At 33.5% G+C, this 26,760-nt stretch overlaps 2 protein-coding genes across 3 annotated transcripts; one reads left to right on the top strand and one right to left on the bottom strand.

Moving 5' to 3' along the window:
• Positions 1-198: 198 nt before the first annotated feature.
• LOC128182757 (uncharacterized) lies at positions 199-5,894 on the top strand. Its single transcript, XM_052851500.1, has 9 exons — positions 199-349; positions 458-615; positions 1,639-1,744; positions 2,016-2,188; positions 3,243-3,546; positions 3,639-3,818; positions 4,069-4,358; positions 4,791-5,458; positions 5,644-5,894. The coding sequence occupies exons 1-9, from the start codon at positions 332-334 to the stop codon at positions 5,847-5,849; spliced, it is 2,103 nt and encodes a 700-aa protein (XP_052707460.1). The 5' UTR covers positions 199-331; the 3' UTR covers positions 5,850-5,894.
• Positions 5,895-13,641: 7,747 nt separating this feature from the next.
• On the bottom strand, positions 13,642-26,734 carry LOC128184319 (uncharacterized). Of its 2 annotated transcripts, XM_052853756.1 has the most exons (8): positions 25,391-26,734; positions 19,746-19,869; positions 18,561-18,977; positions 18,141-18,414; positions 16,680-16,878; positions 16,487-16,548; positions 15,575-15,650; positions 13,642-15,481 (listed from the first exon to the last, which is right to left on the bottom strand). In XM_052853756.1, the coding sequence occupies exons 2-8, from the start codon at positions 19,865-19,867 to the stop codon at positions 15,204-15,206; spliced, it is 1,428 nt and encodes a 475-aa protein (XP_052709716.1). In that variant the 5' UTR covers positions 19,868-19,869; positions 25,391-26,734; the 3' UTR covers positions 13,642-15,203. The 2 variants fall into 2 exon arrangements, with proteins under 2 accessions (XP_052709716.1, XP_052709715.1); XM_052853755.1 differs by lacking the exon at positions 25,391-26,734 and having other exon boundaries at positions 19,746-21,163.
• Between the last annotated feature and the right edge of the window lie 26 nt (positions 26,735-26,760).

The following is a 26,760-nucleotide window of genomic DNA, read 5'->3' as shown; positions in this document are numbered from 1 at the left end:
ACAGATAAATTCATTTAGATTGAAATGCATTTACATCTTATGGATTCAATTTTTATTAAATCAAATAGGGTTTTTCTATGACTGTTTCAAGATGACTGTTTAAAGATAAAGGCCAAACCTTAAGGTATTTAAATTCAATCAATGAGTATAGATCTCTCTCGTCAATGTTTTTAAAAGTCGATCGACTGGATGTTTACAGCATTCTTATGTCTACAATGTAACTACTTCCTTGTTTCATGCATCGTAAACGTCATTGTCATTCATACAAACAATAAGATATGTTTTAGAGATACACCCCGAATGTAGCTCAAAACTATCGGAGAAGGAAAACATGATGTCTGGGGAACAGGTGTGTATGCCTCGTTACCTGCTTAATCTTGTATTCAATTTAAATTGTGCATCTTTCTCATTCTTCGTGCGTTTCATTCCAAAAAAATATGATTTTTTTTTCATCAAGGATTTTTCAGCCCTCGAATATCAGTTGGTAAACGTGTCCGATCCTGCAGTTCTTTTGGAATTTTATGCACCAATCCAGGATTCGCTCTCTGTTATTAACAATGCCTTGGGTACGCTTGCACAAGAAGGTGATGGAATGATTAGAGAAAGGCAAGAAGTGTGAGTATAATATTTTTTTTAGAAATTCTTTCTCCGATTTAAGATCAAGTATGCGTTAATGCATGTGCAAAATCAGTATCCAGTTTTATCCCGAATTTTGTTATCTAACTCCCGTACATAGTTTATGAAATTGCTAAATGGTGCAGTATTACACCACGCCTGTCACCAGGATGTGTGTCTATATGTGTCTGGAAGTGTATGAAATTCTAACTCAAGAAATGCTGATAGCCCTTACCTCAAATAATATACCCACAGTAACAATTGTTACATTGCAGTTTATTTCAGCCTCTTTAATATATACTAGTAATAGCAATGTCGTAAGTCTTATTTAGGATAATAGGTTCTGAAAAGTTCAGATCTGGATAGGTTTATATATATTTGTAAACTAATGGGCGTGTATCAAAATGTTTTTTTAATCTATGACAATTTTTATAAGGTTTATCTTTTAAAAATGTTTGATTAGTTGTAAAGACTGGTTTCGTTGTTGTTTTTAGCCAAGTTCTACTGAAAGCAGAGTCCTGGCTGTAGGCAGGCAAATCGCCAGTGTTACTATAAATAGCAGAACTTCAAAAGTAAACAAAAACAGCGTCAAAGTAAAAGCTTCCGCTATACCAAATAGTTACACAAAAAGCTACGTTTTGTCAAAAGTACTGGCATTTTGTTTCTTCATTGTTTAATTTCGAGAGAATTGTCTATCTTTTTTAGTTTTTTTTATTAACAACGTGTTTTAAAAACAAGACAATGCATTTTGAACACATACAATGCGCATGAATTTCCATGAACTACTTTGCTTCGCGTTGAAGAAATGGGAGAGAGAGAGAGAGAGAGAGAGAGAGAGAGAGAGAGAGAGAGAGATATTTTCAGTCTTTAATACACAATATGCATAAAGACACACCAAAAGAGTCCGGCTTTCAGTACCTTAGTACTTTGATATTATACTAGCCTTTTTATCTGTATTCAAAATGTGAAAGGAATCATGGTTGTCAGCCAAATCTTCTCAGTAGACTGTGTTCTTTTTTCGAGTCTGAGAGTGCTTGAGGACCAAGTTACAAAGGGTTTACAGACAATATCACAATGGACAGAATGTGCAGAGAAGAGCATCAAAAAGGGCAATCTGTCAAACTGGATGGTAAGGTTGACGTTAAAATTTATCACAACTTAACACTATGTATAAATTTGCGAATTTTATTCAAATTAATGAGCTAATACATGTAGTGAAAGTGTGTTAAACGAATAATCATGTACTTGTAGCTTTACCAAGGTTTTCACGTCAAATCATAGCGTCAATTTTTCCCTTTATACTAGTATATCTATTTATTTACCTCTATTTATGTGCTATTATCTATCTATCTATCAGCGTCTATTTTAGCAAAGTTTTCGCGTATGAATTTGATTTCCAGCACTCACTGGCGTTTATAAAGGAAAACGAGAAGGTGATGACAGGTGTAAACGAGATCATGGAAAAGATAAACAATTTAAGATCAGAAAACTTGGAAACACTTCGAAGAACTATAGCTCCAGTGCAAGAAAAAATTACAATATTTATAAGGTTTGCTGAGGAACGCTCACAAAAGTATGTTAAATTCTAAATATTGATATAAACATATATACTGTATTGATAAATGATTAGAGTGTCACTGGAATTAAAAACTGCATTCCTGTATTAAACTGTATAGAGAATTGGTTTTAAAAAATGGCGTAATGCCTATAATCAAATTATTGAACCAAATTCTTCGGAACCGTAATGCTTTACAGAAAATTAAAAGCATTGTAAATGAAAAAAAGCACATTTGCTGTAATTTCCCCCTGATGATTTCATACCAAACTTTTTTCTTTAGGCATTTTGTCATTTTAAACTTTATCTTACATGTACTTTACATATTTATTGACAGTATTTATTTGGTTGATGAATGTATGTAGTCGTCTATAAATATAAAAGAGAAACATCAATTTAGAAGTCTAGATAGCACGACGTGCCATATGAAAGATCAACATGCATTAACGTTGCCTTCCATGAAAACGTTTAAAAATTGCATTGCTAGAGTAAAGAAGATGATAAGGCAGAACCGTGGAATCATGAGAATTTATGATGGCTCGATTTTCGTGGTATTCATAAGAAGCCTTTCCCCCAAGAATTTAAATCCTATTAATACAAATACAATTCAGAAAGATTTATCATTCTTACTGAAACTAAAACCCGACGCATCCACGAAATAACACCCCCATAGATAAGCAAAATAACCCTCAATATAAGATTCAACACATTGAAATATTGCACAGTAGTGTAAATATTATATTTTTCATACGAAAACTCAAAAAACATATCGTTACATGTACGATCACCATCTAACAATATGTGAATAGTAAAATATCCAACGCGCAATCAGCTTCTAAGTTATCATAAGCAAAAAAGATGCCATATGGAGTATACTAGGAATAAACAGTGTTTGTATTACAAATCTCAATGCAAACATAACCAGTTTTTATATATTTTCGATTGCCATGCTAGAAAAGCAACTATAACTCATTTTTTGTTTACAGTATATGTATGTCAAGAAACGAATATTTTGGTCTTAATAAAAGTTCACTTATTAGCTTTATCTGTTGATAAATCATTTTTTTAACAGAAACCTCATTCGTATAGAGAGAGATGGTAAGATAAGTGAATCAAATATACCCGACCTGTCTGTCTCCCCGTGGGAGTACCAAGAACGTGTGGACAAAATGCCTACATTAGACCCATTCCAAACGATGGAGTCCAATGTCTATTGGTTTGAAATTTCCAAACAACGATGTGTTGCAAAACAAGAAACGGGACAAGCACTGAATTTCTATGTTGCAACAAAAGCTGTACAGCAAACAGATGAAATCGTTTTACAGGCGAATGTACTCAATGAGGGAAAATGGAAACTATTTGAGACCCATTGTCACGTAAGTTAAGATAATCATCTCGCAAAGTGAGTCGTAAGTAATGATATTTATCTTTTTAAAAATTGTTACTAATTAATTTCTTTTCTGTTTAGGGAGACTATGTCGTTTTCAGATCAGAAAAGGTGGAGGCTTTCTTTATCCTAGGAACACCAAAAGAAAGAGAATTCGTTGTGGATCCATCGGGGAGTCACTATGTTCACAAAACAGACGAACGTGTTTGTCTGGATTTTCCTGAAGGGTCTGTTAAAGAATCCGAAACGTTTAGAGTTACGGTATGACTTTACTAATGTCACGTTCGTTTTGCAAATACTAGTATACGCTTCAAATGATGTTACAAATAGATGTAATGATTATTCAATTTGATTAAATATTGCTGAGAGTAATCTAATCTTTCAGAAAGATTGACTGAATGTTAATGAAAGTAACCTTAAATTTCCAGACCTTTAGTTAACGTTCAGTTGACTGGAAGGCAGATCCTTACCCTGTGTTAAAACTGTTATCATTGTAAACATTTTTTTCTAGATATTTCCTGTAAAAGTAGATGAGATGAAGAAAAGAAAAGAAAAATTCCCCGATCAGTACAAGTTTCTCTCTGTATCCAAGGGGATACAAGTAAAAGGAAACGCTTTCAGTAAAGCAGTCCAGGTTCATCTACCATTGGAAACTATAGAAAATGCTGTTGGAAAAGATGATGAGATGGATATTGAATATGTGTTTTTTCACATTGACGGTGATATAGTTACACGGCTGAGAAATCAACAAGTAGAAAAGCGGAATGACACAATCGTCACAAACGTGGAAAAGTTTAGCACGTATGTTGTTTGATAAAATAAAGAAATAAAGAGATAAGCGTTTATAGAGAGAGAGAGAGAGAGAGAGAGAGAGAGAGAGAGAGAGAGAGAGAGAGAGAGAGAGTTTAGTTATTTTCAAAATATGGACATCATGTTGACTTACATTAAAGCTTGAAATTAATAATTTGTACTAGATTAATAACTGAAAATATTTTTTTTGATAAAATAAAGAAATAAAGAGATAAACGTTGAGAGAGAGAGAGAGAGAGAGAGAAGAAAACGTTTAATGCTATTCAAAATATAAAGAGAGAGAGAGAGAGAGAGAGAGAGAGAGAGAGAGAGATTAGTTATTTTCAAAATATGGACATCATTTTGACTTACATTAAAGCTAGAAAATAATAATTTGTAATAAATTAATGACTGAAAATATTATGCATATTTGACTACTTACAGCTATGTTGGAGCAGGGGTCAGACGGGGAAGTATTGATAGTATGAGCAGCATGGAGGCACTTATCTCTCTTGGCCTCAAATACCATTGTAAACTTGTCACCTTCGTAAAGAAATTGACGGAGGATTATGTGCAAGTTTGGTGCGAGTTAGTGAAAAAAGAAGATTGGAAGGAAATTGAAGAAAAACGTCTGGAAGATCATCCAACACTTCAGAAATTGAAAGATGCAGACTCGAAAGACATATTTATTTCAGAACTACAGCGCTTAAGAGTTGATGTTAAGGGGAACTCCTTTGTAGGCCCAGAAACTCCGAAAAATTCATTGCTTATTACATTTTTTCCAATAGCAGACGACAATCATATATTCCCGCCTTTACGCAAAAGAGGAGGCATGCACGGGGCTCCTTATTCCACGATCACGTACAGCATGGATTCCGGAAAAAAGACGTCTCTACACACACTCACGTTTGATCCCTGGACATTGCCCAAAACCACATCTCGAAAACCTCCACGGGGAGTTAACGAACTTGATCAGTCACGTAAATCCATGAACTACCCAGCAGAAAAGAGTCAACGATCGTTACCAAAAAGCGCAAAGATAACTGACACTAAGCCAAGGGCTGGACCAGAATCTTCTCATGCACAAGTTGCACTCTCGCATAAAACCAAAGGTCAGTGCTAAAAAAGCCTATACGACTACTAAGTATTTGGATTTATATTTTTAAAATATTAAACATTGATGAATTATACCAAACATAATAGCCTATGAATTTTTTATATATAATGCCATTAGCTTGGGGAGGATGGCATGCTATTGAAATACCATGAAGTTCATCCTTTTGTATTTGAATTTCAGATTATTATTCGAAAAACTTTGAGAAATTTCTCGAAGATTTTAAGATAATGTTTATTGGAGAAAAATGTCACGAAAATGGAATAGATAATTTGGAGACATTTCTAATGCTGGAAAAAGAGGACCTAATGAATATCCTTGGAGTAAACCTCGGGGACAGTCTGAAATGCAAGAAAGCTCAACAGAAATTTAGGGACTTAGAGAGATAGCCAATTACACAAGAAAGGATTGCAGTTAGAGATATGATATTTCCTTCATTAAGGTCTTCCGTTTCCAACGGAAGACCTTATAGTTTTCGTACGATTTCTTATTATTATTATTATTATTATTTTTTTCCACAAATTTTGTGCACGAGATTTCTCGAAAACTATTCGACCGATTTCGACCATTTTTTCAGAGAAGATGAGTCTTGGTGTAAACTTCATACGTTTTGGAGATTTTTCCTGTCGGCACTTCCGGTACCGATTTATCGGCCATTTTGTACATTTTTACGACCTATTTTGTGCAGAGCTGATCTCAGAAACTATCAGAGATGTGACTATGAAATTTTCAGGATAGGTAGTCTATAGTCTGAAGTTGTGCACTATTATTTTGTTTTACGCCAGTGGCGCCATTTCTTGGAGCTCGCCTGGGCACGAAAATTGAGTACGAATTTTCATTCAAAAATTTCAAACGTTTTGATCTGTATCTTTTTATCAGTTGATATTTTGTTAAGACATATATAACAAAAGTGGTAGATAATTATAAGTTCTTTCCAACGAAATCAAGAAAAAGGGGCTGGCCCCTTTTTTTAGGGGCCAAGGCACTCGTAAACTCTATTACATATAACTTAAAAACGATAAAGATTTTGTAATGCATTATAGAAACAAAGTTGTTGATCGTACCAATATCTATAAGAAAAAATTATTGCCAAGCCAATTTATTACGTAATTAGGGAATTTTAGGGGCCAAAGTACTTAAACTTTGACGAAAAATAACTAGAGAAGTATACATATTTTGTTAGACATCATAGAAGAGAAAATGTTTGAATAAATGATTTAAATTAATTCCACTGATCAAAACACGAATTTCTGTCCCCATTAAGGATCTATAGGGCTGGCCCCTAAAATATTCAATCATTTGTATCTCAAAAATGATCAACAATTTTACATGGGTGTAAGAACAAAAAATGTTAGTATTCATAAGACCTTTTCAAAAAAATCAAGAAAAAGGGGCTGGCCCCTTTTTTAAGGGGCCAAGGCACTCGTTAACTCTATTACAAATAACTTAAAAACGATCAAAATTTTGTAATGCAATATAGAAGCAAAGTTGTTGATTGTAGCAATATTTATCAGGTAAAATCATTTTCACACTCATTTATGACGTAATTAGGGATTTTAAGGGGCCAAAGTACTTAAACTTTGATGCAATATATCTAGAGAAGGAGACATATTTTGTTAGGCAATGTAGAAAAGAAAATGTTTGTATTGATGATTCTAATCAATTCCACTAATCAAAACTCCAAAGTCTGTCCCCATTAAGGATCTATAGGGCTGGCCCCTAAAATATTCAATCATTTGTATCTCAAAAATGAACAACAATTTTAGATGGGTGTAAGAACAAAAAATGTTAGTATTCGTGAGAACTTTCGATTGAACTCAAGAAAAAGGGGCTGGCCCCTTAAATGAGGAGCCAAGACACTCGTAAACTATATTACAGATAACTTGAAAACAAGCAAGATTTCAAATATCTTTGGTACTTAGCCTTTTTTTACAAAATTGATACCAGCGAGATTTTAGTCACTGTAAGTGATTGAGACACAAACTTTTATAAATGATAGACAATCGATTGAAGATATATTTAACGGGTTTTCTTTTGTCAACCGTCACTTCCGGTACTCACCAGAAGAGTTCAAACAATTCATTTTTTTCACAAGTTTAACTGATTATCTTTGGTGTTTCATCTGCTATGATTAACAGTAGTGTACACTAAACATATGTATAAAAAAACCCTAGCTTTTATTTTCATAAACCTCTTTTGTTCGTCCGTTTTCGGTCTCGAGACAAAAAACCTAGATTCACCAAGATCGCAGATTTGGCAGAGAATATCGATATTTCATCGTATCATATGAAAACAAAATCGGACGGAAGACCTACTCGTTACTCGTAACGAGATCTAGTTATCTATTAATATTTACAGTTTCCAGTGCCTTTGTTTGTGATATTACTAAGACTTAAATTTGTAACCTTTACAGTATTGTTAAATACTCTTCATCAATGATGCATATATATCGTATTGCGCAGCGCTAGCGGGCATTGCATAATTTTTGATTATGCGAAATTAAAATTATGTTAAAATTGCAATAATTTGAAATTTGAATGAACATTAGTTACATACAAATATAAGTAATGTGGAATCCTTCCTTAAATAACATGAGGTGATCAATATCGATCTTTTAAAAAGCCCTTCGGGTTTATTGGATTTGATCACCCTGCCCCAACCATATAAATTTTGATAACTTCATAATTCTTAAAAAAATGATATCCTAGTCCTACAGAAAGGACTATATATGATATGGGCCGAAAATGGCCCCCTAAAATGAACATTGTCATTTTACTGTAATTCTTTGTTTTCTTTGTACAGATGTGATGTTTTTACATTATGTTCATTTTGATTCAACTGCCCACAATTTAGAAACATACGATACCGTATTAAAGACAACCTTTTCCCGCCATTTTTGCATTTTTAGTATAAAACAGCTTGTTTTTTAGCAGTGTTTCTTTCAGAAAACATAGAGCGCATGCTTGAACAAACAAGATATTTTAGTCAGAGATGTAACTAGCCTAGACTTAGAACTGACAAAAATTTTTTCCTTGTTCAAACATGCGCTCTATGTTTCCCATTCGTAAAAAGATAAGAAAAATTTCAATTTTTGACTGATTTTAATTGAATTATAGAAAAAGCGACTCTTCCCTCGTCATATACTGCAAGTGAGTGCAAATAAATCAAATAAATAGGTGAAAAATATAGTTTATATCAACTCTTCTAGAATATAACATAATATGTTCTTGTACCAGAAACACTTAAAAGATGGCGAATAATTGAGGCCAAATTTAACTCATATCATATATAGTTCTTTCATTATATTTTAATTCGGTTATAAATCTAAAAGATCCGATTGGATTATTATTGGTGGTGGCATACATGTATGATTATGCATTTTAGATTTATACACAAAGTGACTGATTTAAACGTATGTTAAATCTTGTTCTTTCAATGAATTAATTATTTTAGTATTGTGAAATAGTTGGCAGGATGTATTGCTATGATTATTGTCCAAACAAAATGTTCAGTTATTCTAATCAACTAATACTTGATGCATGAGATATTATTTACTTTATTGGCGTGAAAAGTTTACATTAAATTATTGTTATGCTTGACATACTTATGTTTTAGTACATTGCTGAAATTTTATCAAATGAATAAATATATATATCAAAAGTGAAACATTTATATTAGAGACAATTCGGTCTATCGATAACTTATGGTTGTCAGATAAAGATACAGAGGATTTTGAACCTGTTTTATTAACTTTGGACCTAAAACATTTTAAGCGGATCAATTCTTAAAGAAAATTGAAGCCTATCCTAAAAGACTTAGTACCAATGTGAATATTACTATTATTGAATTGCGTGCGTTATAACACGAATATTGATATCGCCTAATAAACTTTTAATTACCGATATTTCAAATCTTGTTTACATAGCAACATTTTAGAGAGAGAGAGAGAGAGAGAGAGAGAGAGAGAGAGAGAGAGAGAGAGTTGCATCTATACACGGCTTTTTCAGATATCTAATGTTTAATTCATTCTAGATGTATTTCATTACTTAAATCACAACCACCAGATTTAGTGTGGGTAAAAGTATAGTTTTTTTTCCTTCTTCGTTTGTATGCACACACGAGGGAAAGGGGTAGAATTGGGACATAGTACTTAGCATACGTTTATTATCTTCATGTGTATAAGAAAAAAGCTACCCGATATTCCACAGCAGTAAAGGTATGCCATTGTTTAAGAACCATTTTAACAAGAACTTGGACTTTGGGTAGTTGTGTCAAACAACAATGTGAGGTATGCCTGTCTATCTCATTGTTGGCCACTCAGCCATGGCTCTCTAAATGTCTGGCTTTTGAGCTATGACTACGCAATCGATGCTTATTCGCTCGAAACCGCGTCATTTTTAACTAAATTGTTTAGACGCAAGAATTAGGTAGCTATGTCTTACTGAAATTCCAAGCTCTTGTTGAAATGGTTCTACAGCTACTTTATAAAGGGAGTTAAGAAAGTTCGTTCTGTTTGTAAATTGACAAAAATTAAATTGATAAAAGCAATAGTTTTGTTTCAAATTCACTCTGGTTATGCTAGAGGATATTCTCTCAACATATCAGCAGTTATCCTCCCCCATGTGCGCTCTCTGGTGGTGTCATAGAGTGATGTAGTGAAAATCAATGGTGGTCTATTTGGTTATTAAAAATCAAAAAAACTTGAACACGAGTTGTTTATTAATGAATCTAGGCTAAAGTAAATCACGGAACGAACTTTCTTAACACCCTTACATATCCTGCATGTTAGAATCAAGAAAAAAAATACGAATCCTTACTTGCAAGGGTTTTAAATTATGTTTGCACATGTTTTTCATTAGTGCAGTTACCACTGCCTACACATATGGAAATTTTCCACAAACCTATTCAATAAGCATTTTTAAAAACACGACGGCACTTGAGACCTAGCCCTTGGTATCGTTTTCCATCAGGATTTGCTAAAAACATTTAAACAACTTGACTATAGTCCAACTAGTGACACATGCAGACCTACGTGTGTTTTAAAATATATTTAATTTATTATCTCGCAAATAAATATATTTTAAAAAAACGACGGGGAACTTTTCTTTTTCAATTTCAGGCCAATCCTTAGTTTAAACCCAAAAACTATGTCTAAGGTGGAAATGAAACTGCACGTAAAAAGTCTCACTTTTGCAAGAGAGAAAAAATAAAAATTATTACGAAGTTCTAAATTTTTACGCATTATTAGTTTAAAAAACTTCAAAAGTTGGAATTTCACATTGTGATATACATGTATGAGTAGAAACTGCGCATGCTGCTAATCATGCGTTCCAATATTGCTCGGATAAGAAGTCGAATCAAATCAAGTGATTTTCAGTAAGCATTATCATAACAATTATATGACTGACAAAGATATTGCTCGGCATGTACTTTTAACAAAAATTAATGAAATGCAAAGTTTAATCCATTTTTAAGATACATATTTACAATATATCAGTCTAATTTGGTTGGCTCGGGTGTAGTTTAATTTTCATTTTCCATCATTATCTTATATCATCATTCTGCAGCAAAAATTATTCTCAGGTAGTTAAAAACAAGCTACACGCAATATTAAACAACAAAATTTAAATATAGCGAAACGACAACCACGGGGAAAACCCTAGACCGAGAGTCTGCTATTTTTATGTCACTAAACGGAAACAAATTTATCTTGAATTTTATGCATGAAGTCACAAATACCATTGGATTTGCCGCACGGAAATATCAAAGTGTTTTTAAATACTGGAATTTTCGAAGTAAATATCGAATTATTTAACCAAGTTTTAGAGTGTGTTTACATTTCTAACGCGATTTCTAAAAGAGTTGTTTGATTAAAAGAAAGCCATAAAAAATAGAAATGTATATAAACGAGATATGACATACACTTTTTACGGTAAAAAATGCAAAACTTGTTTTAAAACCTCGATATATATTATATTTATTATATAGAAAATTTAATTATGCGCTCTGTTCGAAATTAGATATTAATGCATTTTGTTGTTAATATTACAGAACAAATACTGTAATCTAAATTTGACTTGATGATTGAGATAAAGAGTAGAAATATGTCTTTTAATTTAATCGTAAAGATAGATATACACTTGCTATCTTTAATTTAGATTATTTGAAAATCATATTTTTGTGTCTTATCTGAGATAAAGGGAAAGGAATTCCAGTAGCAATAAAAAAAAAAATTGTTCATGATTGAATTTTACAAGGTATACAAATCACCACCGTCGAAAACCCACGGCCAGTCTCGCATGTACGCGTATGCAAGACTGACCCTGGGTTTCCGACGATGACAAACCACAAGAGAATATCAATTCAAAACTCATTTATAATTTAAACCGCGGAGTTGTTTTTTTTTTCCTTATTTTACTAGTACCTTTAGGGCATATCATCGTTCAAATACCTTTAGGCTAAAGAACCTGTTTTCAATAAAAATGAGATTATAGGCTTCATTCATACATTTCACAGTCATGCCGCGAAATTCTATTGTAATTGCATATCTATATTTAGATGCATGCGTGTATATATGATTATTTACAGAAAATTGATGATATTTCCACGCGTAGGCTCAATCTGATTAAAAAGAGATCCAAGATCAAATATCAATAATTCTGTAGTTTATTGAGTGTCACATGTGTACATTGTACACTGCGTAATTTACCGCATCAGTCAAAATTCAATTATATACTGATTTAATGAAACTGAATTAAAAATACTAAGTTTGTCGGAATTTTAATGTGTGAGTTTAATAAATTTGAATTTTCCAGGAGGGAGGGGGAGGGGTCAAGATCCGAACCCTGACAAACCCCCCCCCCCCCCCCCCCCCCCTGGGGTTTAGATCCGCGCCTGCTGTATACATTAATCTACAACTAACTGAGAGGCGGATCTTGCGATTAGTATAAATTGTAACTTGTAAATAGTCTCAAGTTCTGTTATGTGAAATTTTGCAGCCTATACATCTGCATGTATTCAGTCAATCATGCCTTAATAGTATATTTTTGCTACTCTATATAAATATTGACGGGGGGGGGGGATAATGCTATACGCGCTTGAATACTGTTGTTTCAACTTTATTTTTTAGTTTAGACATCTAGTTTCGCAATAAATTTGCAAGGCATTAAAAATACATGTCTAACGTCATTGAGGTTTATCTATTGATTCCCGGCTATTATTATAGGCTTCCATTTCGAAACTACATGTACATGTAGTGCATTTGTCCGTACTTTGTTAACCATAATTTCACCCAATGACTTACTTTGGCCGGAAATATTTTCTAACGACCACTTTCAAAAATTGAATGACTTGTTGAAAACAGGAAATGTTCTTACGAGGAAAAGTGGTCAGGTTTTTCTATTCATTCAAGATCCTTGTATGTTTATATTCAAAACTAAAATTATGCATTTACTTGTCCCATTTTATAGCCATCAAAGAAAAACACAGTTTTTTAATCCATTTTCGTTTCATTATCTAATATTTGTATCTTTCCTTTCTTATTTTTCTCTCTCATGTTTATACCTACCTACCTTTACCCCCTCTCTCTCTCTCTCTCTCTCTCTCTCTCTCTCTTACCCGACTTTCCTGTATTAAGAGGAATGGGTCATACACCAGTTCTATGGGGAAACCTCTTTCCTACACTTTGTTTAAAATAATTATAACATATCATTATTAAACAAAGGTCTATGAATGTAAACACCTCTTGCATATCTTGATTGCTTGCCTTTAACAATGTCTTTTGGGAGTTTTTGTATATGGGGAAATAATTTTTCTCACAGAATAAAGAGGAAATGAAATTCGGAACCCCTCTGAATGTATAGAATACATATATCCTTTCACAACAGTGTTCAGTGTCTTATATAATTTGATTTCATTTATATTACTGTAATGTTATTTTCATTTATTTTAAAATATATAAATTCCTACAAATATATAGCCGATAAACAGATACATTGGAGCAAATTATTTTAATTTAGAAAAAACTACGGTCCTCGCAATCCAGGCGTTCATTCTCACTAAGCTTTCCTCATACTGTTCTGGAAATCACTCTCATCTATTTTTTCTCTTTAAATCCTCAAAATTGCTTTAGACTTCTATTACACTATTCTCATTATCCAAGTCCGTTTTCAAACTATCTCGCCGATTTACCCGGTTTATTCCTCATACTGTTTTCTCACTGAATATTCCCCATACTGTTTACATATATTTTCTCACTGAATATTCCCCGTACTGTTTATATATATTCTCTCACTGAATATTCCCCGTATAAACTGCATATTCCCCATACTGTTTATATATATTTTCTCACTGAATATTCCCCGTACTGTTTATGTATTTTTTCTCACTGAATATTCCCCGTACTGTTTTATAATACATTTTCTCACTGAATATTGCCCACAATGTTTTCTCACTGAATATTCCCCATACTGTTTTTATATATTTTCTCACTGAATACTCCCCACAATATTTTCTCACTGAATACTCCCCACAATATTTTCTCACTGAATATTCCCCATACTGATTATATGTTTTCTTACTGAATTTCTTATTTATTACTTCCCATACTGTTGACATGTTTCCTCACTTAATATTCCCTATACTGTTTATTTAGTTATTCTCTCAATGTATATCCCCCCATATACATTCTCCATTCTCACTAAATATTCCCCACATTGTTTATGTATATTTTCTCACCAAGTATTCCCTCTGTTAAATATTTTCTCTCTGAAAATTTCTACTAGTGTTGACGTTTCTGCATACTCTAATTATAAACTTTTATCAATGGCACCTCCCCTCTGTCCATTAACTAAATAATCTTAATACTGTCTCTCTTTCTCCATGACTGGATACTTGCATCTCATGCATTTTCAATTCTCTGTTACAATTTGTCATTCTCTTATCCTCATATTGAACTTCAGGGTTGCATTTTACAAAAGAACTTACGACAAAGTTGTAAATAATTACAGTCTCATAAAATGATCTGTAATGAACAAAATTGTCATAAACCATTTGTTTACAAATATTTTAATTCCCATAATTATGTTTTTCAGCCATAAGAATAAACTATTGATTAGTTTGTGATTAACTAGCACTTATTAATTTGGTTGTAAGTTCTTTTGTTAAACGCAGCTCAGAAATCTTCCAAGTTATAATTGCTCTGTGCAATTAATCTAATAACATGGATAATGGGAATTTTACAACAATTTCAGTCATCTTTTGACTATAAAATAAACTTTACCCTCTCTCATTTTCTTCGCTAGACTGTTCATGTCTTTTGTACTTATCAAATGATGGAACTGAAAATTTGATTTACATTTTTTATTCAAACATACTAATAACACATGTTCAATTGGTGTTTCATTACCAAGTATGCAAGTTAAACTAATGGAAATGTATATGAGGTCAAATTACAGTAAAATATTCCAATAATGATTTGACTCTTTTAGCATAGTGATTTCATTTCTCTTGACTTTTCAATATATTAAACACTTGATAAATAAAATGAATTATGCTCAAAAAAGCAATTATCTGTTCCAGCTACTTGGCTGCCTGTTTTACTGTATGGTTAAAACCAAGCAAAAAGTAAAACCCTTAATATTGCATCAGTTTGACAACCTGCTGATGACTGAAAACATAAGATGATAGTAAAAAAAAAAAATTGCCTGCTTTACCAGAATTTCAAAATTTGGCCCGAGACACAATTAATTTTTTTGTTCCTTGGCATTTGTCATATTTTGGCCCCTTTTTTTATGTTGTTGCACTAGATTCCAAACATAATACTTCACAGCTTTCCACCCTCTCTCTTCGATTAAGTTTCTAACTCTGTCCGACTTCCTTCCCTGTAGCATTACATCACTCTTACTTGGAGGACAACATAGTGTGAAATGTTGATGAAATGATGTTCTTAATGCTTGTTTATCTTCCTCTTTCCATGGCCTTCTGGTACATTTCTTTGCATTACTGCAAACATATTCCGTATCTACAAAAAATATGAGTGAAACAAACTATAATTTTCTGATTTAGGATATCATTTGAAATATAAGTTTTCTTCAAGGCATTTCTAGGAATTTACCTTTCTCGCTTTGCTTTTGTTCCTTCTGCTTTTGTTTACTGTCCTTTATTTTTGGGGGGGTCCTCTCCTGACACTCCTTAAAAAACCAAGAAATATCTGCTGAGACTGTGGCTTTACAGTACTTACAATGAGGAAAGATGCATCTATATATTGTCTACTTATGTAACATAGACCAAAACTATACAAGGAATGACATTTTAAAAAAAATATAATATAAATTTTTGTTTCCATAACCATGGCAACATCATTTGTCAAAAACCCAATATGATTACATATTTTGAACAATCTACTTATGTATCTAATCTTAATGATATCTGAGAAAAACTGTAAGAGGGTTACTGGCATTTTGAAATTTTAACAAAAATCTTTTGTAACCATGACAACACTGTTGAAATAAAAAAAACCCAGGTAATGTGCTTGTACCATCAACTACCAAGCAATACTAAAATCAGATCTGTAGCATGGATTTCAAATCATTCTGGCAATACTTATCAACAATATTCAACTTCCTCTGAAAAACTGTAAAAAATTTCTTAAAATGTCAGGAAATATTTTTTGTACCATTACTGAAATACACTAAAAAATCAAGTTTCTTTTTTTTTTAATTGTAAAAACTGAGTAAATAGTGTTTTGGATATTTTTTAAAGATATATATACTCAATTATAATTTCAACTGCAATTGTAACAAGACTTGCCATTACACAAGGAACAATAATGCATATGATTTAGGGTGGGGATCTCAGTAATTTTCATGATATATTGATCATTTGATACCTTGGGGTTATTATAACCCAGAGAGGCCTTGATCTGCATTTTACAAGATGTGTTTTGACATCCTGATGGTAACAGTTGAACATATTATACTGATGGCATGAAAAAAAGTTACGGTATTTTAAAGAAAATTGTACAAACCTCTGATGAAGAACAGTCTTGCTCATCACAATCCTCCTCTTCAGACTTATCTAACTGTATTTCTGAAATACAAATTGCCTATTTTGAACATTTGTCATGACAAATATAAAAATAATACTTCTTGTCAATTTTATGCTTCACTCTTAAAACCATGTGGGGATTTCAGAGCAATACGAAATCAAATTTTGTATACCTTCCAATGTGATATCATCCAGAGTTTTTCCAGCATATCTATGGATAATTCCACAATCTGCAGCAATCAACAATTTGCTGACCTTTGCGAGCTCAAGAGTTTGTTCTTGGAGTCTGTAGTACTTCCTATGTACGGAAAGGGTGTGCCCCATATGGTTTGCCAGCCATTCTAGCTCGTTCTTGGAATCCAGATCAACTATCTTAAATAAAAATAACATTAAGGGTTCATCTGGTAGGCTTACACACTAAAGGTACTATGAACACAGAGTTCACACAACACACAATGCCATCTTCTCCTGTATAATGGTAAAGTTTATAAATTTTTATTTTTTTGGAAATGGTAAACTACAAGTATTTGTCCAGTCAGAAAATAAAATTAGGTTACAAAGTAATTTATAAACATTGTGAAATTTTTTATAATTTTATTCAGCGATATAAGATCAAGGAGTTGCAGATAAGAAATGGGTACCATCAACATTATTGAAAAAATGGCAGACCCTGCATTTATGTTTTACTATTGAAAACACCAAATAGTTTTCCTATCCAAACATAAAACAGGAGGGTACAAATGGCACTTTTTAAAAGAGCTTCTGTTAAATGTTTCAGTGATACAGGAAGAATTTTGTAGTAATAGCTGACTTCCCTCATGTGTTACTGACAGACATCCCCATCTCTATACACCCCTACTTTTTAAGCAGATAGTATCAAAATACCAGAAAACTGAACCATATGATAATGCCATAAGTATATACACATTCAGTCAGAATGGTCACATAAGAGGCACATGGGCCACAAAACTCATCTGAACAAGCATTCTGAGAGTATTGCATAAGCAATACACGTCCCCTACCGGTTTGTAGAAATTTGTGAAAACAATGCACTGCTATGCAGAATATCATTTCTTACCGTCTCAACAGACAAACCCGATAACGAACCCGATTGTAATAATACAAAAACCCTGTCGATTAAATTTACAACACAATGCTTGATACTATTTAACAGAACAATAAAAGGAATGGTCCAAGTAATGCACGATATTATTACTGACAACATACTTTCCTCGTTTATTTGATACACACCGAGCCCGATAACGAACCCGAACATTAAAAAAATGGAATATAAAAAATTAATTTTCTTGAAAATATGTCAACCAGACGCTACAAAAGTGTAAACTTGATCTGTAGTTTGATATTTTGAAGCTGCTCAGCAAGTTTCATATCATTCGTCCAACGCATAAAGAAAAAAAAACAGTGGAAAACTGAAGTGGGACAGACAGACGGACGGACAGACAGACAGACGGACTGACGGACGCAGAGGAAAGCTATAGTCCCCTCCGGTGAAACCGGTAGGGGACTAATAAACTTAGTCCTGCTGTCCTTTAATTCTGCAAGCAGACTACAGTATTTTGAGTAATTATGCAAAAAAAAAGTTCTCACGAGCAAGAGGCGATTTACATGTGTACCTGTGAAACTGTTGCGATGTATTTTCTCATATTAGTTGTAGTAATAAGTTCAGGATTCTTTAAATCCACTCTGTTTGTTATCCATTTGAGGGAATCCCAACATTTCAAGTGCCCAGACTTGGAAGATGGTGCAGCAAACAGGAAAGGGTTTTGAAGAGGAACTCCAATGGCATTCCTTTTGCTGTTAAGCAAGTCTAATGCATTCCACATGTCTTTAGTTAGCAAAACAGGGACTTTTCTGTTCTTCTTTCCAACTATTTCTACAAGCTGTAGCCTGAAATCCATCCAAAAACAAAACAAATGAAAATACAATAGGCGTTAAATGTTACATTATGTTGTAGAAATGTTTGTCCAATGATTGTTGTCAAAAATAAGCCAAAACTGTTTTAAAATATTGAGACACCCAATAATCATATTTACCTGTCCATCAGTTTCTTTTCAATTGGTGATAAAGTGGATATTATTTCCAGATTTTCAGCATCCTTCCATTCTCCAGTTTTTCTGTTTACGTAAGCCGATAGTTTCATCTGACTGGTCTCTCCCCCTCGGCGCTTGTTAAATATCGTAATTCTACATAAAACAACCACTGCCAAGTTTCTCCAGTTGACAGCATTTATGTCTTTCAACAGTAATTCACTCAGCCTGACAATTTCATGAAGAAGGAAGTCTTTCAGTTTTACTATGTCACAAGTTAATGGCAATATGTCTGATTCATTGTACTTCCTCTCAGCAATTGTTTGTCTGGCATGGCTACTTATTTTGTCAGCCCATTCAGTGTCATGCAATAAAATGAAGTTTTCTACATCTTTTCGTCTCTCGTCATCCCCATCATCCATTCTAAAATAACAAACGAGAAAGACAAAAATAAATTTAAAAAATCACATGTTTAAGGTTTCCATAGCAACCTTTATTTATCCCCCTAACCTATTTTCATGATTACTTATTAAGAGCGTCAAGTGAACATCTTTAGAGCACAAATTCAGTGCTGTACTGCATTAAGTGACAATTTTCACACCACGTTACATAAAATGTTTGAGAGAGGTAACTTTTGAAGTTAAATCTAGTTTTGTCTTATAAAAAAAAAATCCAACCTTATTAATACCTATCATATTTTAGGGAAACTGGAAACCTTGAACACACTTTTTTTTTGGGGGGGGGGGGTGTGTTTGTAACATTAAAACATTACTCATTCAAAGATCTTTATAGAATGCAGTTTCCTGAATCCTGAAAGGCACCTTTTCTTTGTATTGAAATCTATGACAATTAACAGACAAACAGTTTAATACAAATCCATCAACCATTTAATCTTCCTACAACAAAAGGTTCAAAGAGTAATGCTTGACATTTAACATATGGCATGACCAAGGCATGGTGCATTTGCTGACAAAAAAAAAATCTATAATGTAGATATTGAATGTTAAATTCCTTATCTCTTCAAGTTAACTGAGATTTCTTGAAAAACAATCCACTGGTTATGAAGAATGACTATGCTTTCTATTTACATCTTTTTATATAGCTCATAGTCACCTTCAGATTCTAAATACTAAAATTTAAAAATATTATCAAAACAATATTTCCTCTGATGAGTGATAAAAACATACTTACAGAGATTCATCTGAATGTACATAAACACTCTCCCCAGACCCTCCTAAAATACCAGGCCACAACATTGCTTTGGGTACTTCAGGCAAACCTTTGGCCCAAACAGCTTGCTTTTCTTCAGGCATTTCTGTAAAATTTATTTACATGTCAAGGGCGAGACTAAAACCCATTATATTGAAACATGATTTCTAATCATAAGACTGATTTTAAGTATTTACTGCACATGACAGGACTAGAAAAAGTGAAAGCAAAAGTGAAACTAATTGGTATACACTTGATGATAATGCGATCGATGAGGGTTAGACATGAGGAGTTCCAAATAATGAAAAAGTGGAGGGGGATTTTTTTTTCTGGATAGGCGCTGCATTACCAACTTTTTATTTGAATAAAATTGCAATGAAATTTGCAATGCGGCTCCCTCGAAACAGATGCGCGCAGGCCTGAGAACCAGAATTTTAATTTTACCTGCATGACCTTACTCTAATATATGACTTTGGTGGAGATTCAGCTCAACTAGATATTTGGACTGATCTTGAAACACATGTCTGGAAATTTCCAATATCACTTGCTGAGGCTAAAAACTGGACATACCTATGTCTTATGAACTTCTTTCTGTATATACTTTTTCTCACTGAATATTCTCCATCCATTTTATATATATATTTTCTCACTGAATATTCCCCATACTGTTTACATACTTTCCGACTGAATATTCCCCATATTCCCCATATGGTTTGTGTATTTTCTCACTGAATATTCCCCATACTTTCTTATATATTTTCTCACTGAGTATTCCCCATATTGTTAATATACTTTCTCACTAAATATTCCCCATATTGTTTATTTCTTTTCTCATGGAATATTCCCCATACTGTTTACATACTTTCTGACTGAATATTCCCCATACTGTTTTTATATATTTTCTCTCTGAACATTCCCCATATTGTTTTTATATATTTTCTCACTGAACATTCCCCATATTGTTTTTATATATTTTCTCACTGAATATTCCCCATACTGTTTTTATATAATTATGTTCTCACTGAATATTCCCCATACTGTTTTTATATATTTTCTCACTGAATATTCCCCATACTGTTTTTATATATTTTCTCACTGAAAATTCCCCATACTGTTTATTTTCTCACTGAATATTCCCCATACTGTTTATATATTTTCTCACTGAATATTCCCCATACTGTTTTTATATATTTTCTCACTAAGCAGTGCTCCAAGTTGCCACTAAAATGGTCAAATTTGCGACTGAGAAAATTCTTGCCTGTAGTCGTTCCTTTCAAACTTTAAATTAGTAGTATGTAAAAGCGTCACTATATGTAATAATATGAATATTCCACATACTTTTTATATTATATTCTCTCTCTCTGAAAATTCCGCATACTGTTCATATATATTTATTCTCTCATTGAACAGAAATATATTTAACGTCATCAGCATTTAACAAAGTTAGATATAAAACTGAATATTCCCCATACTGATCATAAATTTTCTCACTGAATAACCCCCCCCCCCCCCCCCAAATTGTTCATACATTTTCTAAATTAGCACCCAAAGTTTGGGGTGAATTTCCAGAAGTGAATTGTGAATTAAAGCAATATGAGCTGTATTTTTTAGAATTTTAATTTGCTGCAAAAACGTGCTAATATGATAAGTCTGCATATAACTTAAACTTTTATGATAAATAAGATTTGAAGAAAAAAATCATTAATTTTTGTCAAAGGAAATATTTCTCTTCTAAGGAATATATAGAAAATCAATTTTTGTACAGGATGACAATAATTCATTTTTGCTCCAAATAAGGCTTCTTAACAACCTTTTCCACAAAAATATGGCTAACAAAAATTTAAAAACCATGATATTTTTGTCATGTTAGTAGAAAAAACATTTTAGTAAAAAAAAAAAAAAATCATCATGAAAAATGCAACTCATATTGCTTTAAGGCTGCCCAGAGATTTGTTGAAGGTGTCAGTCCAAATATCAAGCAAATTTTCGCTGAGATTTCATCTTTAAAAATTACAGTCGACTCTTAACCAAACCGACTCGTACCCGGACAGACTTGTAATCAAATAATCTGAGTAAACAAGAGGCCCAGGGGCCACATCGCTCACCTGAGCAACAATTGCCTTAATTCTGATCAAATTAGCATTACAGTATCAAAATATCTTGACAACTGAGTACAGTAGATCTTGCTAAAAAAAAAATGAAAATCTGCCAATTTTTATCCACCTCTTATTTTTTGGTAAAAACCAAGCCCCTTTTGTTGTTGTACCTGTAAGAAGATTTTTCTCGATTCCTATAACCCCCCCCCTCCCCATTTCGTGGCCCCACTATTCTCTAGGGAATTATGGTTTCATCAAACTTAAATTTACCTTTAATCTCATAACCTGTGCTTTCACACTAAGTACTGAGTATTGAACCGAAAACTTTCCCAGAATATTTTTAAAGATTGTAAAACTTGATCCCCCAATTGTGGCCTCACCCTACCCCCGGGGACCATGATTTACACAAACTTGAATCAACACTACATGAGGATGCTTCCACTCAAATTTGAGCTTTTCTGGCCTAATAGTTTTTGAGAAGAAGATTTTTAAAGATTTTCTCTATATATTCCTATGTAAAACTTGATCCCCCAATTGTGGCCCCACCCTACCCCCGGGGACTATGATTTGAACAAACTTAAATCTACACTTCCTGAGGATGCTTCCATTTTAATTTGAGCTTTTCTGGTCAAATAGTTTTTGAGAAGAAGATTTTTAAAGATTTTCTCTATATATTCCTATGTAAACCTTGATCCCCCGATTGTGGCCCCACCCTACCCCCGGGGACCATGATTTGAACAAACTTGAATCTACACTACATGAGGATGCTCCCATTTTAATTTGAGTCTTTCTGGCCTGATAGTTTTTGAGAAGAAGATTTTTAAAGATTTTCCCTATATATTCCTATGTAAAACTTGATCCCCCAATTGTGGCCCCACCCTACCCCCGGGGACCATGATTTGAACAAACTTGAATCTACACTACATGAGGATGCTTCCACTCAAATATGAGCTTTTCTGGCCTGATAGTTTTTGAGAAGAAGATTTTTAAAGATTTTCTCTATATATTCCTATGTAAAACTTGATCCCCCAATTGTGGCCCCACCCTACCCCCGGGGACCATGATTTGAACAAATTTGAATCTACACTACCTGAGGATGCTCCCATTTTAATTTGAGTCTTTCTGGCCTGATAGTTTTTGAGAAGAAGATTTTTAAAGATTTTCTCTATATATTCCTATGTAAAACTTGATCCCCCAATTGTGGCCCCACCCTACCCCCGGGGACCATGATTTGAACAAATTTGAATCTACACTACCTGAGGATGCTCCCATTTTAATTTGAGTCTTTCTGGCCTGATAGTTTTTGAGAAGAAGATTTTTAAAGATTTTCTCTATATATTCCTATGTAAAACTTGATCCCCCACTTGTGGCCCCACCCTACCCCCGGGGACTATGATTTGAACAAACTTAAATCTACACTTCCTGAGGATGCTTCCATTTTAATTTGAGCTTTTCTGGTCAAATAGTTTTTGAGAAGAAGATTTTTAAAGATTTTCTCTATATATTCCTGTGTAAACCTTGATCCCCCAATTGTGGCCCCACCCTACCCCCGGGGACCATGATTTGAACAAACTTGAATCTACACTACATGAGGATGCTCCCATTTTAATTTGAGTCTTTCTGGCCTGATAGTTTTTGAGAAGAAGATTTTTAAAGATTTTCCCTATATATTCCTATGTAAAACTTGATCCCCCAATTGTGGCCCCACCCTACCCCCGGGGACCATGATTTGAACAAACTTGAATCTACACTACATGAGGATGCTTCCACTCAAATATGAGCTTTTCTGGCCTGATAGTTTTTGAGAAGAAGATTTTTAAAGATTTTCTCTATATATTCCTATGTAAAACTTGATCCCCCAATTGTGGCCCCACCCTACCCCCGGGGACCATGATTTGAACAAATTTGAATCTACACTACCTGAGGATGCTCCCATTTTAATTTGAGTCTTTCTGGCCTGATAGTTTTTGAGAAGAAGATTTTTAAAGATTTTCTCTATATATTCCTATGTAAAACTTGATCCCCCAATTGTGGCCCCACCCTACCCCCGGGGACCATGATTTGAACAAACTTGAATCTACACTACCTGAGGATGCTCCCATTTTAATTTGAGTCTTTCTGGCCTGATAGTTTTTGAGAAGAAGATTTTTAAAGATTTTCTCTATATATTCCTATGTAAAACTTGATCCCCCAATTGTGGCCCCACCCTACCCCCGGGGACCATGATTTGAACAAACTTGAATCTACACTACCTGAGGATGCTCCCATTTTAATTTGAGTCTTTCTGGCCTGATAGTTTTTGAGAAGAAGATTTTTAAAGATTTTCTCTATATATTCCTATGTAAAACTTGATCCCCCAATTGTGGCCCCACCCTACCCCCGGGGACCATGATTTGAACAAACTTGAATCTACACTACATGAGGATGCTCCCATTTTAATTTGAGTCTTTCTGGCCTGATAGTTTTTGAGAAGAAGATTTTTAAAGATTTTCTCTATATATTCCTATGTAAAACTTGATCCCCCAATTGTGGCCCCACCCTACCCCCGGGGACCATGATTTGAACAAACTTAAATCTACACTTCCTGAGGATGCTTCCATTTTAATTTGAGCTTTTCTGGCCGAATAGTTTTTGAGAAGAAGATTTTTAAAGATTTTCTCTATATATTCCTATGTAAAACTTGATCCCCCAATTGTGGCCCCACCCTACCCCCGGGGACCATGGTTTGAACAAACTTGAATCTACACTACCTGAGGATGCCTCCACACAAGTTTAAGCTTTACCGGCCTAATAATTTTTGAGAAGAAGATTTTTGAAAAATACCAACAAATTTTCAAAAATTCTCAATTATCTCCCCTTTAAAAAGGGTGTGGCCCTTCATTTGAACAAACTTGAATCCCCTTCACCTAGTGGTGCTTTGTGCCAAATTTGGTTGAAATCTGCCCAATGGTTCTTGAGAAGAAGATGAAAATGTGAAAAGTTTACAACAATGACGACGACGGCGACAACGACAACAGACAACGGACAAATTGTGATCAGAAAAGCTCACTTGAGCCTTTGGCTCAGGTGAGCTAAAAAGACTTGAATTATAATATTATGCATGCCTTCAGAGAGAGAGAAGAGTTGATATATTTGACAATAAAATTAAGATTGCATGTACAATGTAAACAGAGATTTTCAATCAAATATTGATATAAAAACCTTGATCTTTGGCAAACTTATAGGAGATGACATCATATTATCAAAAATATACATTCATTTAACTCATAATTTCTCAATTATTGTAATTATGTCAAAATTTAAACTCAACAGCTTATCTTTAAATTTACAATTTAAGTATCATTGTTTACCATCGAACAAATGGATTATGAGTCTGTTTGGGCATGAGTCGGTTTTGGTAACGTTACGACTTCACTTGATTCCGTTTTGAATTAAAAACTAGCTATACACATGTAAACAGATACATATCTAATTTAGGCAATTGAAGAATATATGCTGAAAGCTTGTTGAGATATTATTTTCAAAACATACCTGATGAATATTGTTCCCATGAATTTAAATGCAAAACACATATTTCCCAATGGCAATGTCATTAATTTCGCAAAAAAAACTGCAAGCAGTAAATTCAGTAGTATCAAAAAATGCTATAAAGTTCACGCCATTAATAAACAACTCAAGAACATCTAAATCAAAATCCGAACAAAAACAGCACGCTCTAGAGTAGTCAAAATCGTCATAAAATGCCAGGAAAGCAGAAGGAAGTTCCATCTCGTCTCACGTCAACTTTCCTGCCAATTTCTTTGTCCCATAATGCAACATCCAGCGACCCACAATTTCCCCACACTGTACCCGAGTTACACTCTCTATTTTCTAGATTTTTCCCCATATTCCACTACTGACATACAAAATGTGAATTCTCGAAATGTACTACTTTAAATAGAATCCGCTTAATACAGTATCGATATATATAATGAATATTTGTTACGATGACATTCCATGTTCACGTAAAACCAGAGCTGACGATATTTCCTTACAGTAGTCAGTTCATTGATATCTTCGGCCTTTGAACACGTTTTTATTTGTAAACTTCACTAATATACATGCTATATTGTCCTTTTCAAGTCTTTAATTATCTATTTCGCATATGAATATATATTTATAATATAAATGTAGCATGCCACTTACCTATATTTGCTCGAAATCCCTTGTTCATTCTCCATTGTACATTTTCCCGCGAATGAGGACTTCCGAACATCAAAATTCAGTTACGGTATTGTGAGAATGTCATATGATCACTGTGGGGTATTTTGATTGGACTAATCTACGCACGTCACCAACGCTGCGCAGGTTGATTTGCTGATCACTGCAAGGCTTCATAATAAGAGAGGGGCCAGCGACGGGGAAATTTCTTTAGTTCGCTGTTGAAAAGTTGTCAAAAATGTCGAATGTTGTTGTGGGGAACTTATTAATTCCCCACAATTTCCAACTTTCCCCATAGTGTTGGTCTGAAGACAAATTGATTACCCCATAATGTAGGAAACTCGGGAGCTCTCTCTCTCTCTCTCTCTCTCTCTCTGAAGTTTTCATTTAAATTGGAAAATGAAACGTGAGAGTAAAAAATTATAATATAACAACAAACTCGTTTGATTTTTCCTTTGCTCAATGAAATAAGAATTTTTATTGAACACAATACATCTAAATCATTGAATTTCTTTTTCAAATCAATATTTGAAAGTTTCAAGATCATACAATTAAATATTAATCAACTGGAATGCCCCTTAAAATGTAAAAAAAAATATTGAACATCGTTTTTTATATTTATAATAGATTTCTATTTGATTCATTTTATGTATAAAAGAAAATAGTTTTTAGGAAATTTAATGAAAATTAAAATTAATGGT

The sequence above is a fragment of the Crassostrea angulata genome, chromosome 5, assembly GCF_025612915.1.
Source record: "Crassostrea angulata isolate pt1a10 chromosome 5, ASM2561291v2, whole genome shotgun sequence".
Lineage (NCBI taxonomy): Eukaryota > Metazoa > Mollusca > Bivalvia > Ostreida > Ostreidae > Magallana > Magallana angulata.
This window is presented reverse-complemented; position numbering and strand designations above follow the sequence as displayed.